The sequence below is a fragment of the Lutra lutra genome, chromosome 3 (assembly GCF_902655055.1).
Source record: "Lutra lutra chromosome 3, mLutLut1.2, whole genome shotgun sequence".
Classification (NCBI taxonomy): Eukaryota; Metazoa; Chordata; class Mammalia; order Carnivora; family Mustelidae; genus Lutra; species Lutra lutra.
The window spans coordinates 29421081-29435032 of record NC_062280.1 but is presented as its reverse complement, the minus strand read 5'-3'; the positions used below and the strand labels follow the sequence as shown (position 1 = coordinate 29435032).

Below are 13952 nucleotides of genomic sequence, written 5' to 3'. Positions count from 1 at the left end.
TCCCCACACACTTAGGAGAGACACAGCATATGAGTCAACCCCCAAAGTCAGGCAGCAAGGCAGTCCCCCCAGCTGAAGGCAGAAGAGGCCCTCTGCTCAGGTCAGGGTTTTCTCTAATATTGTTCTTCCCCACAAAGAGCAAGGACTGCTAAGTTGTGAAGCTGAGATAGTAGATTGGCTCTCTATGGCTCCCAAGTCCTTGGACATCTTCCCATTTGTGCCCTTTCAACAGACAGGGGCTTCCCGTTCCAGCGCGACTGCTGGAGCCAAACTGCTTGACGTCTAGATCCTGACTCCATTACTTACTAGGACTGTGGCCTTCAGGGAAGTGAACTCATCTGTAAAATGGAGTTACAAATAGTACGTATCTCAAAATTATGAGGAAAAACGTGACTTACTAAAATATAAGTCACTGGGCTGCCTGGGTGGCTCAGTCGGTTAAGTGTCCAATTCTTGGTTTCAGCTCGGGTCATGGTCGGAGGGTCCTGAGATACAGCCCAGTCAGACTCCGCGCTCAGAATAGTGGGCCTGAGATCCTTTCCTCCGCCCCCTGTCCCTGCAGCCTCCCACCCCTCCCCCCGCAGCTCCGCCATCCCAGTGCACTCTAAAAAAAAAAAAAAAAAACCCACAAAACATCAGAAGAGTGCTGAGCACATATTACGCCTTCAGTTAGTGTGAGATACTATTCCTTCAGTGTACCTCAGCCTCAAATCAGCTTTGATATGGGCATTAGGTCCTACGTGTTTGGGTCCCCAGGATAGACAAATCATGCCGAGGGAGCAAATCGGTAACATGTGGATAGGTAAGGACTTCTGAGGACGTTGTAGGCAGGCTTGTAAACAATTGTTACGGCCCTCAATTTCTACCGACTGGGAAGACGAGGCAGTTTCCTCCTGCATATACTTTATTCACACATGCTAAATCTCACTAAACGTATCACACTGTCAGGGAAGAGGACTAGGGGCAAGTTGGGGCTGTTGGGGTAATGCTTGCTTCTGGCCTTTTTTTGCACCAAGGTAAGTCTGTCACCAGGAGCGAGGGAGCTGGGGACACTGGGAGCAGTGAGGAAGGAACAGAGCAGTGTGGGAGGTAGCTCCCAGTGAGGGAGGAGGGAGGGAGGCAGCAGTTCTAGCCAATCAACACTTTATTTTTCCAGTCAACACCCGCACAGATGTTACCGTCCACCTCCTGACCCTAACAGGGGGTCCCATCACACTGGGACCATCCGTGGCCCCCAGAGAGCAGTCTTTTTATTCCTTCCTAGGATAGTAGGAAAGCCCTTTGTTCCAACAGGACAGAGCTCCTGCTCACTAACGCAGCGCTGGCGCACATGCTGCGGGACTCCTGCTCTCCCCCCTCATCAGGGAAGGCCATGTTGAACTAGGACACCGGCGCAGCGGAGCGGACATGGGTGACAGTGGCCTGAGCGCATCACCACTGGCCTGACCCACCACCCCGGCGTTAGTCTGTACCACCCAGACAGGGGCCTCCCAAAAGCTTAGCCAAGGCCTGCTGGGAAGGAGGAGCTGGCCAAGAGTGGGGATTGAGCTGCTGAGGACAGGACACAGCCAGGAAATAAAGCAGAGGGAAACATGGAACAGGAGAGAATGATAAAGTGCCCAAACTAAACCACCAGTGGGACACGAGGACAGAGCAGCACAGGTCCCTGAGGATAGGAGGAAAAAAGAAAGGGACAGACCACCAGGGCTTGAAGCATAGTGGAATGAGAAGAGAGATGAGGCAGGGAGGCAAGTGCAGGTTGTGGGAAGGACTTCCCTAGCCCTGTTCACATCCACTAACCCAAGTGTAAAATTATTTACAAACTTAAAACCAATCCCAGGCACGGGCACCATACCAGGCCCTGGGACAGCAGGCAGGCAGGCAGGCAGAGGGTGGACTGGCTACCATCTGACAGCCAGCTTCCCCACGCATGACCTCTCCCTAGAGCAGGGAAGAGGAAACAGTGACACCCCTAGCCAGGAAACCCTACTGTGCCTGCAACTCCTTCCCCCACGGCTCATGGCTCTGCCACGGCCTGAGCCTCTTGGTCTGACTGTACCAGAGACAGGGTGTCGGGCCCTAGGGATGCAGGGGGCGGAGCATCAGGGGGCTCTGAGGGTGTCTCTGGCCCCAAACCCAGCTCAGCATTCAGCTGTTCCAGCTCCCCCTGATCCAGTAATTCGAAGTCCTCAGTGGTGAGCGCCTCCTCTTCCTCAGGGGCAGAAAGGGGCTGGGGCAAGTCCTGGGGAAGAGGTGGGAGCACTGAGGGGGAGGGGACCGGATCACTTTCAGCAAGGCAAAGTAAGGGTGACAGGGTGCTCGGTGCAGTGGTAAGGTCACCACTCACTGCCTCCGGGCTCAGTGTCTCCACCGGTCCTCCAGGGGAGAGCTTCACCCCATCTGTGGGAGAGCCCGCCCCATTGAAGTGCGTGTTCACAAAGTGAAGGGGGGACGAGAGCCGAAGCAAGGTTTCCTCGGCTACTACATCTTCCTCCTCCTCCTCCGAGTCCAGATCTTGCCTTGAGAGGGCCTGAGGGAGCCCCAGCAGGTCTTCAGCAGGAGGGGCTGGCTCTGTCTCCTCTCCTTCCCCCAGCTCCCGGCTCAGGGCCTCCTCTGGCTCACTCGGCAGGCTCTGCTGGTCCAAATCTGTGCAGGAAACAAAGGGTCAGGAATGGGTGGATGGGCCTGCTGTTCTGAACCATCCCAACAGGCAATTAGTTCAAGGAGGAGACTCAGGACATGGAATACTGGGCCAGGCCTTGGATCTTAAAGTCTTTCAGAAGCTTGAAGTCACATTAGAGGATCAGTTCCCAGAAAAAAAACATTTATGGGAGTGACAACCAGAGAGCACAGCCAATAACCACAACAAAGAACAGGAAGATTTGAAGGGCAAAGGGCTTCTCATACCCTCGGAGACATCAGTTAGCTGTGGAGTTGTGGCCCGGGATACAGAGAAGCCACCACTCTCCAAGATAGAAGCCTCCTCGTCTGACAGCTCTGAGTCTGTAATGGCCAAAGCCAATGCTGTTTTCTTCACATCCACCTGCAGGAGGACCCGAATGACACAACAGGTGAAAAAATAAAAGACAGAATTTTTCAAAAGCACCCCCCCAGCCACCGACTCCCACGCCCTTGAGGAGAAGCTGCTCCAATGCAGATTCTTCTCCAACCTTCTATTTGACACCCCATCTCCCTTGGACCTCACCACCGGGGAGAAGCCGGCCAGTTCCGCTTCACTTTCACTCTCTGTCTCCGCCAGCGGCTCATCACCTCCGGGGGGTGCGTTCTTCCCCTGCCGCTCTAGAGAAATGAGAACAGCAGGTCAGCGACCAAGCAGAGACAGTGGTGGGGGATGAACACAGCCCAGAAACTGGAAAGTAAGTTCCAGGACACTTCATGAGCCATGCCCCCAACGCCCGCCTCGCAGGACCCCTCCTGGGTATGGGAGCCCCTTACTCTTCTTATCGTGTTTGTGATGCAGGGCGTCAGCTTCTGCCTTCATGCTGTAGTCCAACTGCATGAGCAGGGGCTCCAGGCGGGTGTACATCCTCTGGATCAGCTCATGGTAAACCACCAGGGGCCACAACAGGATGCTCAGCACTAGGGGGCAGAGGGTTCACTCACAGCTCCTGAAGTCCATTTCATAAGGGCCCCCATTTAATTGGTTCCCAAAAAGAAAAGGCTGAAGGCTTTCTGGAGGCTGTACCAACCTCTTCCCTCCACATCTACTACTCTCCTCCCCAGATGACTCTTGCGCTATTACTAACACACCAGCACCCCCTGGAGATCTCCGTAAATGGATAACCAAACAGAGAGAGAGAGAGCACCACCCTCCCTTAGAGTCAGTCTCTTTGATTCAGTCCAGTAAGAGAGAAGAAAAGGGCTTCAAGAAAGGCAGGGGTTAAACCCTACTCACAGATAATGTAGGAAATCATAATCCCCGGAACATAGTGTCCCAGCACAGCCAGCACAGCACAGCCAGAACAAACTCGAGCACAGAACTGCAGAGAAGAGCAGAGGATCTAAAAGGAATATGCCCCACTCATCTGGGCAAGAAACTGCTGCTCAGCTGACAGAAGGAGGAACGTATGCCTTCTCAGGATGCAGGCATCCAGTCTAGTCAAGAGGATGCCCGAGACCACCAGTTCGAGAAGTTTACACTAGACATCACCAAAACCTATAATGCAAACTGTTCTGCCCTGACAAGAAACAGTGTAAGCACATCAAACACGTCTTCCCTGAAATGAGACTACTTCTACACCAAGCTACCACCGGTGAATGCTGCCTCAGAAAGGCTCCAGCCCTCTTCCTTCAGTGTCCAGCCAGGGATTGCACATTACCCCCCCCGCCTCCCACCCGCCTCTACTTCCCCACAGTGCAGGACACTGTTCTAGGGCGCGGAGATTACCTGAGCTGGATTCTGCCTCTTGTACTGCAGCAGCTCCTGCAGGTGAATCTGGAAGGTGAGCCAGCTCTCAGCCAGGTATCTGCACAACTCGGGCACACTCAGCAGGTGCGGCCGGGCGCCTGACCCCGCACCCTCGCTGGGGAGACACGACATGACCCCTGGAGGCCTCAGACACCAGCTTCCTAGGCACTCAAATCCCTCTGAGAATGCCAATGAGACCTTCACTCTGAACGAGCAGACAACCCCACCTCCCAAAGGGAGGCTGTCCTGATCTTGGGGAAGCAAAACCAAGAGTTTCCCACCCTCTGCCCCGGAAAGGAGTAGGCACCCAAACACATAAACAGGAACCCAGGACCAAACTTGTCGCCGGTCCATTTGCTACGCTGGGGTCTGTGCCTGCAGAAGCTGCTGTGCACCGTGGTGACACTGGCACCAAAGCAAGACAAGGTTTGGGTCTTTGTCTTCAAGAGGTGGCCTGCACTCACCTGTCAGAGTGTGGCTCCTCTGGAGACGATGCTGTAAAGAGAAGAGGGGAACTAGTTGAGTGGTAGGGCTCTGGGAAACACTCCCCGGGGCAGATATAGCTGCCCCTCCTCTGCATTCCCAGAGCACTTTCTTCAGATGGCAGTTGCAGAAAAAATTACATCGTTATGGTTGTTTGTACTTGTATGTCTGTTTCTTTTTTTAAGTTTTGTTTTTTTTTAAGATTTTATTTATTTGACAGACACAGATCACAAGTAAGCAGAGAGGCAGGCAGAGAGAGAGGAGGAAGCAGGCTCCCTGCTGAGCAGAGAGCCCGATGCGGGGCTTGATCCCAGGACCCTGGCCTCATGACCTGAGCCGAAGGCAGAGGCTTTAACCCACTGAGCCTCCCAGGCGCCCCCGTTTCCTTCTTTAAACTCCTCTCTTCTCTTCAAATATTTTATTATTTTTAAGTAACCTTTATACTCAACATGGGGTGCAAACTTACAACCCCAAGATCAAGAGTCCCACGCTCTACCAACTGAGCCAGTCAAGCACTCCAAACTTCACTCTTTTCAAACACGTTTTATTCATGTTTACATCCCAAGCAGCTCACACAGCCTGACATCTAATTGCTCCTAGAACACCTATTTAGTAGACCCACGGATAACAACAAAACAGAACCTAATACTTCTGTGATCCCTGTAACACGAAAAACTCTACCACAAACATAACAGTATTAACTCATTCAGTCTTCATCTCCTTGTTTGGTAAATTTTATCCTCCTTGATTCATAACAGAGAAAACTGAGGTTAACAGAAACTGAGTGGTTCTTACAAGGTCACATGCATGGCAAATGGCAGAACAAGCAACAGAACCCAGGTAATGTAGCTCTACAGTCCACACTCTTTAACTACTACACTCACTTAACACTGATTTAATAGGGAAATTCTCCATTTCGGGACTGGGGAAGTGGTGGTGCCTGGGAGCTGACTGCCTGCTGTCCATTTTCCCTCCCCTTTCAGCCCACCCAGCGGGGTCAGGCACAAAGCAAGTGCACGACGGGGCTTGCTGAATGAAGTTAACACTCACCTGAGATGTCAGGGAAGAAGCGAGGCTGCCAGAGATCCAGCAGAAAATAGGCCAAAAGAGAGACGCTGAGTAGGAAGAAGGGCCGGAGGGACGACGAAGACAGCAACCTTAGGAAGAAACAGGCACCTCGGCGGTGAGTGGGTAAGAGGTTCCCGCATCCATCGCCAAAGGCGGAAAAGCGCCCACTGATGGGGGAACGGAAACCTCCAGGCCTAACTCGAGACCCGAGATAGAGGAATGGGGCAACCCCGACGGACAACAGCCGGGGGAAGGGGTTCATTCCACCAGGGCAGGTGTCAACCCTGGGACCGTGAATGGTGCTCCGGGCCCCTCCCGCCCCCGCTCGCCCGCGCTGTCCGGCCCCGCCCCCTCCTCCTCCGCGGCCGTTACCAGAAGAGGCCGTTGAGAGCGGCCGCCGTGACCAGGCTGTGCAGCGGTTTCTCCCACACCAGCAGCCGCTGCGCTGCCGCCAGCACCGCCTCCCAGCCGCGGAGCCGCAGCCACAGCGTCGTGGCCAGGCGGCCCACCGCCTCGGCCGTGGCCGCCTCCTCCTCCGCCTCGCCGGTGGCCTCTCCCATGCCTAGGCTCAGACCCAGGCCCAGGCCGAGGCTCAGGCCCAACCCCGGGCCTCCACCCGCGCCGGTGTTACCACCGCCACCGCCGCTCGCCATGGCCCCGTCGCAGCCGCCGCCCGAGCCCGCGAGGAGCCAGGGCTGCGCTGCCGCCGCCGGGGGCGCGTCAGGCGGAAGGGGGCGCACGCCGCGGAGAGCGCAGCCGAGGCCGCCGAGGCCCGTCACGTGACGGCGGACCGAGGAGCCCGTCACGTGACGCACCCTAACCGCCGGGATAGGGCGGTCCGCGCCTGCGCGCTGGAGGCTACCCGGGCGCCTGCTTCTGCGCAGGTGCGTGTTGTGGCTGCTGGAGTCGGGAGTCTCAGTCTGATTGTTACCGCGCTCTCGTCGGTGGGGCTCGGAGGACTGTATCTCCGCGTTTCCGCACTGTGGCCCGTTTTCTTCTCCCTGTACAGGCAGGGCGCCTAGGGAGTCGTTACTCCCGATGTGATGCCGACCGAAGGGGCAGGAAGTGGGCTTCCAAATGCCTAGTGTCGCGGGTAGGATCTGCTTCTGCTCGGGAAGGGCGGTGGCCGTCCCATTACTCAGCCCTTGATTTACTGGTCCTCCCAGTTCCCTCCCCTCAGCGGATAAACAAACACCAGCGCGTGACTCGACCGACTCAAAAACAGCTTCACCTACTTAAAAAAGTTGTTTCCTCCTCATCCCCTTCCGTAAACTTCACTGCCAGCGCGTGTTGGAACTCTTTCCAATCCCTTGCTCAAACAGGAGATCGGGGTTGCGGGGTGAGTTTAAAAATAGAATCCTGTTTAGATGTTTATTTGAGGGAGCATAATACCATTTAGTGAGGCTTACAACGTATCAGGTGCTTTATGATCCCTTGTGATCATTTAATTTCTGCAGTAACCCCACAAAATACGTAATTGGGTGTAGAATTCAAACTAGTGAAAGGAAGGTATACAGCAAAGTTTCTCTGCCACCTTGACCACAGTGCACCCACTGTTTTTTTCTGTATTCTTTATGATGTTTTGTATGTACATTGTTCTGTGTGTGTACCTTTTTCAAAACATTCAGCAGCCACTCATCTTGCATTTTGGCTTTATTATTATCTGCTTTGCTACGAAAGGGTCAGCCGGGCTCGTTCATCCTCGCATGGTTCTCCGGGAATTGTTCCTGTTACCCAGACGAGGACACGCTGGGGCTTAGCTCTGGGACTCGCCCGGGCTCGGGGCGACCAGGAGGAAGACGAGCCCAGCTCGTCCGTGGGGGTCGGTGCTGGCGGCTGGGCCCAGCAGGGGGGCAGGAAGTGCCGGGCGCTGAGTCTCCGGCGACACCCCCGCGGCTAGTAAACGCGAGGCCGACGCGCGGCGGGTTAGACTCGCTGCACGCGCCTCGCAGCCGGGTCTACTCCGCACTGGGTGAGGTGAGCGCCCCGAGCCCCCGAGGCCCGCTCCCGGAGCCCGGATCTCGGAGCCCGGAGCCCCGCCCGGGGCGGAACAGGAAGAGGCGCCCGCCAGCCCGGCCCCGCCTGCCGCCGCCGGCGCGAGGACCGGGGGCTGCGCTGGCCAAGGGCGGCGGTCTGCGCTGGGGAGCACGGCGCGCAGGCGAGGGCTCGGCGGCTTCCTCACCACGCGTCCCCTTCCACGTTCGCAGGGCGGCGAGTGGCGGCGCGATGGACCTGGCCGGGCTACTGCTGGACGAAGAAGGCACCTTTTCCCTCACCGGCTTCCAGGACTTCACGGTGAGAGGGCGGCCCGCCCCCTCCGCGGCCTGTCGGTGCTTGAGCTCGGACCGCGGGCGCTCCCCTGGGTACCCGAGTGGGGCTGCCACCTCTCCTGACCGCTGGGTCCGGAAGCCAGGCGGCAGCCGCTCGAGCCTTGCCTACTCGAGGCGCCGGCTCCTTGGGCCCCGAGGGAGAGCCGCGGGGTAGAGGAATGGAGATAGGGTTAGCCAGCCGGGACCTGCACGGAGGAACTCTCCTGCGTAGCAGTCAGTGGCGGAGGATTCCTGCCCTCCCCTCTGCCATTTGTGATAGGCTGCCCTTGGCATATAACCCTAACAACGGGGCGGGTTAGGGCGTGGGCCCCACTAGCAGTGAGGTGAGCCTGCTGCCCCGCACCCCACTTCACCCTGAGCCAGGATCTCTATCGTTGCCTTGCCTGCCTTTCATCCTCCAACACCTGCCGTTTCAGTTCCTCCCCGGGCACCAGAAACTGAGTGCTCGGATCCGAAGGAGACTGTACTATGGCTGGGACTGGGAAGCTGACTGCAGCTTGGAGGAACTCTCCAGCCCTGTGGCAGGTTAGTGTTGCGTGATTGGACAAGTGAGAAGCCTGAAGATGGGCTTGTCAGCAGTCACCAAAATGGGCAGGTGTGTACCCCATGAGCTACACCGTGTGGCCAGTGCTAACTTATTGGTACCTGGTATAAGGACTGGCTTTCCATTTCACATTTTTTCAGTCTAGATGAGTAGAAAACAGTGCTGTCTTACAAATTTATATTCTTCTTGATTTGTATATGAGACACATATATGTATCCCAAATTCACAGGGTGTGTTTATTTCTCAGATGAGTGGGGCAAAAGACAAATCTAGGTAATTTCTTCAGGTGATCCAGAAATAAGCCTCCCTGCTGGAAGGAGCTGAAATTCACATGTAGAATGGGTCCTTTGTCTCAGCATGGGAGAATTTGATCTACATTGTTACTGTGGTCCTGTCTCTGAGGCTCAGATCATACAGATCAGAGTTTTCTGCTGATAGCAGTGGAAACTGGGTGTGTTGGGGGGGTGGCAGGGTGGTAAGGGAGGAGTTGTTTGCCTACTCTGGCTTCCTTCTGCCTCCTGCAGACATTGCCGTGGAACTGCTCCAGAAGGCGGCCCCCAGCCCGATTCGCCGACTCCAGAAGAAATACGTAGCTCATGTGTCCCGGTGAGCCTGGAATTGAGGGGGACGGGATAAGAGTGTTTGGGCCTTAAAGAGAGGGAAATGGTTATGCCTAAAGAGAAGATGTAAAGACCCAGGGATGTGCATCCTGAGAGGTGAGAGTGGAAAGACCCTTGGGATTAATTAGGGATTCTTTCCATCACGCAGGGAGGCGTGCATCTCCCCTTGTGCTATGATGCTTGCCCTGGTGTACATCGAGCGGCTCCGGCATCGAAACCCCGACTACCTACAGCACGTGTCATCTTCTGACTTGTTCCTGATCTCCATGGTAGGACGCCCCATCCTCTTCATCTCCCTGGTGAGCTGGGAGCTGGGCGCCAGCTCTTTCCACTCCACTTCTGGTTCCTTTGCAGATGGTGGCCAGTAAGTACCTCTATGACGAAGGGGAGGAGGAGGAGGTATTCAACGATGAATGGGGAGCTGCAGGGGGTGTGGCGGTGCCCACTCTCAATGCCCTGGAGCGGGGCTTTCTGAGTGCCATGGTGAGTGGCCATTGTGTCTCTCACTCAGTTCCTCCGAGCTCTTCTTATGTTCCTTTCATCCTCTGCTTTTCTCTGTCAGCGTTCTGTAGTTTCTTTGTTTCTCTTTTTGCCTCTTCTCCTTGTGTCTTTCCTTATTAGTGGCTTCCCTTCCCACCCTTCTGGACCAGCCACAGCCTTTGGAGGTTCCTGGCATGGTGAGGCCAGAAATGGAGCAGCCGCCACCCCCCAGTTCCTCAGGCCCTACATGTTACACTCTGAGTCAGAGCTTATCTCATGGGGTTCTGATTATTTGTATCCAGACTTCTTCTGCCTCCTGACTCTGAGTTCCCTACAGCCCGGTCTTAGGATTATTTTCTCTCTTTTCCCTTAACGGAGGATGTCCTGTGAAACCAGATAATGTGGCATTAAATGAGTTAATACATAAAAGCTCTCAGAACAGTGTGTAGCGCCTGGGAAGTGCCAAGTCAGTGTCTGAGGGAGCAGTGCTTGTAGCTAGTGCCGTGGTCGTGGTTGTTAAGTGACGGCTCATCGCTGAGCTTGCTCGGTGCCCTTGTCTTCCTACCCGTAGGATTGGCGTCTCTACACTGACCCTCGGGAGATCTTTGAGGTGCTGAGCTGGCTGGAGAGCTGGTAGGTTCTAGAGTTGGGCAGAGGGGCTTAAGGGATTTGAGGGATTAGACCTCAATTATAAGTCGACGGTGGGGGGGTGGTCTGTGTAACTGGAGGGGGGAGGGATGAGACAGGAAAGAGAAGTGCTCAAGGTAGTGGTTCCTAAACCTGTCTGCCCTCTTTGTAATCACCTTGGGAATGGTGGGAGGCGCTTATGTAAATACAGATCTTAGTGTCGTGCTTAGCTCCTGGATCGACAGGTAGGCTAGGAATGTGCACGTGTAACAGGTTACCCTGCGTGTCCTGGTGGCTGCCCAGGGGAATGAGGCCACCACCGGGCCAGCTGCGGAAGGGGTGTAGATGCCCTCTGTCTTCCTCCCCTGCCCACAGTGTGGCTGCGCAGCAGGGGCGGCGGCGGGGCTGGTACACCTACACAGACCTGTGTGTGCTGCTGGAGCAGCCGGCCTGGCAGTTGGCCCTGGGCTCCCTCTGCCAGCACCTGGCAAAGGTGAGGAGGGTTGGGAAAGACAGGGGCCGGGTGTGGGCTGGTGTGTAGGGTGGGATGAGCAAATGCTGAAGGCCTCAGGAGATGGGGTTTGAGAGTAGATGGTGAAAGAGAGCTCTGACTTGAGCAGACAAGGTAAGGGGTGGGCGCTTTAAAGACAGAGCAGGTTTTGGGGGAAGGGTGTTTGGGCACTGACTCTTCTTACTTTCCTGCAGCTGTCCTGCCTGTTGGCCATGGCATATGTGAGCAGTGTGGCCTTGGCAGTGGCCTCAGTGGCCGTAATTCACCAGTCCTTGGGCCTGTCCTGCAGCCCCTCACCAGGCCCTCCAGACCTTGGACTGGCCTCCAGGAGCCTCTTGGAACCCTGCACACCTTCTTCCGTGCCGCAGTGCCTGCCATGTCCTATTAACATCTCCAGTGGCCAAGAAGGTGACGCAGGGCTGCATTCACTGTGGGGCAGTCTCCTGACCTCACTGACTCCTCCATCAGTGCCTCCCCCAGACCCGCCTTCCCCTTCCGCTCTTCTCCAGAATTGTCCCCTTTGCCGGAAGTTGCAGAGAGACTCCCCAAGCTGCCATGCCTGCCACCACGTGAACCATACAGTTCCCACTGGGCCCCCCAAAGCTGGGTACCACTCCCATGGCCTGGCTCCACCCTGGCCCTGGAGCCCAGTGCCCCCGCTGCTCCCCCAGCCCCAGCAGTGTTCCCTCTTCAGTGTCATGGAGCTAGCCCGTCTCAAGTCTTTCATTTTCCCAGGCTAGGCAGGCCTCCAAGGAATACATTAAGAGGATCTGGGAGTCCTTGAGAACCTGGAGGGACAAAGCTTGATTTAGATCCTCTCTGCCTCTCTGGGTCCTCGGCTGGTCCCTGTCCTTCTAGGTGATGGAGCTTAAGGGGTTGTGGGGCAGAAAGACTGAAGGTCACTCACTCTCCTAGACCTCAGCGGCTGGCTGCTTGCCCAGGGTGGTGAGGGTACCAGGGGAAGCTTTAGCTTGGGGATCAGGGCCATGTCACAACCAGTCAGAGAAGCCCCCATCTCTCTACCTCCCTGGGTTCTAGACTTGCTGTTGAGTTCCCTAGGAAGGAAGGGGAAAATGGGGTGAGGGAGGGAGGGGATGTTGACTGGCAGCCTGTGTGATGTCCCTGAAGCAGGAGAGCCAGGGACGGATAGGGCCAAGGTGGGATCTGCCAAGGGAAGGCAGGGGGAGGTGGGAAACCCTCTCCACACCCATCCCTTGGATGTGGCCTAAAGGAACCAGGGACTACTGACATCTTCAGCCTCACCCTTTTGTCTTCCAGCCTCTTCTTACTACCTTGCTCCTGGCCTTCACTCTCTTCCCGTTCTTCTCCTGGGTGTTCTTTTCACAGGCCACTCTGGCCACTGCTTTGTATCTGGGTTTTTCACGCTTTTGTAGAACTGAGATTTCAATAAACAGTGTCAGTTGCATGGCCTGGATTCTTAATTCTGCCGCAGCCCTGGAAGAATCCCTCCTCCCCCCACCCCATATCTGGATTCTAAGCCTTTCTACTTCCTGAGCCCGTCATCTTGCAATTCATTCTCCCGGAAACCCATTTTATTTTTTTTTTTTTTAATTTTTTTTTTTAATTTTTTTAAAAGATTTTATTTATTCATTTTACAGACAGAGATCACAAGTAGGCAGAGAGGCAGGCAGAGAGAGAGAGGAGGAAGCAGGCTCCCTGCTGAGCAGAGAGCCCGACGTGGGGCTTGATCCCAGGACCCTGGGACCATGACCCGAGCCGAAGGCGGAGGCTTTAACCCACTGAGCCACCCAGGCGCCCCCGGAAACCCATTTTAGAACTTACCTGTTTGAGAGACGCCTGGGTGGCTCAGTGGGTTGGCAGCCTGCTCTTGGTCTGGCTCAGGTCATGACCTCAGGCTTATGAGATTGAGCCCCACGTCCGGCTCCATGATCAGTGGGGAATCTGCTTGAGATTCTCTCTCCCAAATAAATCTTAAAATAAAAGGGGGGGGGTTGCCTGGGTGGCTCAGTGGGTTAAAGCCTCTGCCTTCGACTCAGGTCATGATCCCAGAGTCCTGGGATCTAGCCCCACATTGAGCTCTCTGCTCCGCGGGGAGCCTGCTTCCTCCTCTCTCTCTCTGACTGCCTCTCTGCCTACTTGTGATCTCTGTCTGTCAAATAAATAAATTAAAATCTTAAAAAAAAAAAAAAAAAGAACTCCCTTGTTGTTCGATGATTAGACTCCCATTTCAAACTTAACCCTCAACCCAGCTCCCAGCACCCTGGGGCCCCTAGTGCTGCTTGACTTGGTTGCTGTGGGGCACAGACGGTGACTCCACCATGCCTGAGGTGGGGCCCTGTCTGTCACAAGTTCTGGGGGTTCCCTATCCTGGTGGATCCTGAAAGGTCAAGGGAAGCGTCCTTGGGAAGCTCCAAGGACACCTCTCTCTATCCTGACTTCTGGTCTGGTTGGACACATGGTGGTAGTTGGTGTTCTTAAGACAAGTCCAAGGCTGGGTTATCATTGGAAGAAGGAAAACCTTTCTGGCCCTTGGACAGGGTGTCCAGGACAGGTAGTACTGCCCGTTAGGGGAACTACCTCGAAACATGGGGCATTTTTTTGATGGAGGTAAACATCTGAAGAGATGCAACCTGCATTCAGCTGAGCAGCCTGGGAAGCTTCAGGCCCCTCCCTTACAAAGAATTCCCAAGACAACTTTTGAACGACCCCCTGCCCCAGGACCTCACGTATATGAAAAGCCTGTTTATCTGAACCTAGACCTTTTTTTTTTTTTAAGATTTTATTTATTTTTAAGATTTTATTTATTTTTTAAGATTTTATTTGACAGCGAGAAAGATCACAAGTAGGCAGAGAGGTAGGCAGAGAGAGAGAGGGAAGC

The 13952-nt window shown here is 55.0% G+C and overlaps 2 protein-coding genes across 5 annotated transcripts; one reads left to right on the top strand and one right to left on the bottom strand.

The window, feature by feature from the left end:
- Positions 1-1126: 1126 nt before the first annotated feature.
- Positions 1127-6833, bottom strand: RETREG2 (reticulophagy regulator family member 2). The gene is made up of 9 exons (XM_047721309.1): positions 6353-6833; positions 5963-6069; positions 4894-4924; positions 4409-4544; positions 3917-4001; positions 3457-3600; positions 3206-3300; positions 2908-3043; positions 1127-2646 (listed from the first exon to the last, which is right to left on the bottom strand). Exons 1-9 carry the CDS (start codon positions 6631-6633, stop codon positions 2018-2020), a joined length of 1644 nt encoding a protein of 547 aa, XP_047577265.1. The 5' UTR covers positions 6634-6833; the 3' UTR covers positions 1127-2017.
- A 37-nt stretch (positions 6834-6870) lies between these two features.
- On the top strand, positions 6871-12518 carry CNPPD1 (cyclin Pas1/PHO80 domain containing 1). Of its 4 annotated transcripts, none has more exons than XM_047721312.1 (9): positions 6871-7073; positions 8188-8275; positions 8727-8835; positions 9379-9460; positions 9623-9743; positions 9829-9957; positions 10526-10587; positions 10957-11074; positions 11287-12518. In XM_047721312.1, the coding sequence occupies exons 2-9, from the start codon at positions 8207-8209 to the stop codon at positions 11830-11832; spliced, it is 1236 nt and encodes a 411-aa protein (XP_047577268.1). In that variant the 5' UTR covers positions 6871-7073; positions 8188-8206; the 3' UTR covers positions 11833-12518. The 4 variants fall into 4 exon arrangements, with proteins under 4 accessions (XP_047577268.1, XP_047577267.1, XP_047577269.1 ...); XM_047721311.1 differs by having other exon boundaries at positions 6871-7319; XM_047721313.1 differs by lacking the exon at positions 6871-7073 and adding an exon at positions 7390-7957.
- The last annotated feature ends 1434 nt before the right edge of the window (positions 12519-13952 follow it).

Bases quoted from the DNA above. Each gene is read 5' to 3' on its own strand.
- RETREG2 (XM_047721309.1), bottom strand. From the start codon at position 6,633: ATGGCGAGCGGCGGTGGCGGTGGTAACACCGGCGCGGGTGGAGGCCCG. The intron at 4,925-5,962 runs GTGAGTGTTAAC...TTCTCTTTACAG, and splicing joins CTTCTTCCCTGACATCTCAG to CATCGTCTCCAGAGGAGCCA. The intron at 3,044-3,205 runs GTGAGGTCCAAG...GTCCTCCTGCAG, and splicing joins TGGCCGGCTTCTCCCCGGTG to GTGGATGTGAAGAAAACAGC.
- CNPPD1 (XM_047721312.1), top strand. From the start codon at position 8,207: ATGGACCTGGCCGGGCTACTGCTGGACGAAGAAGGCACCTTTTCCCTC. The intron at 9,461-9,622 runs GTGAGCCTGGAA...TCCATCACGCAG, and splicing joins TACGTAGCTCATGTGTCCCG to GGAGGCGTGCATCTCCCCTT. The intron at 10,588-10,956 runs GTAGGTTCTAGA...CCCTGCCCACAG, and splicing joins CTGAGCTGGCTGGAGAGCTG to TGTGGCTGCGCAGCAGGGGC.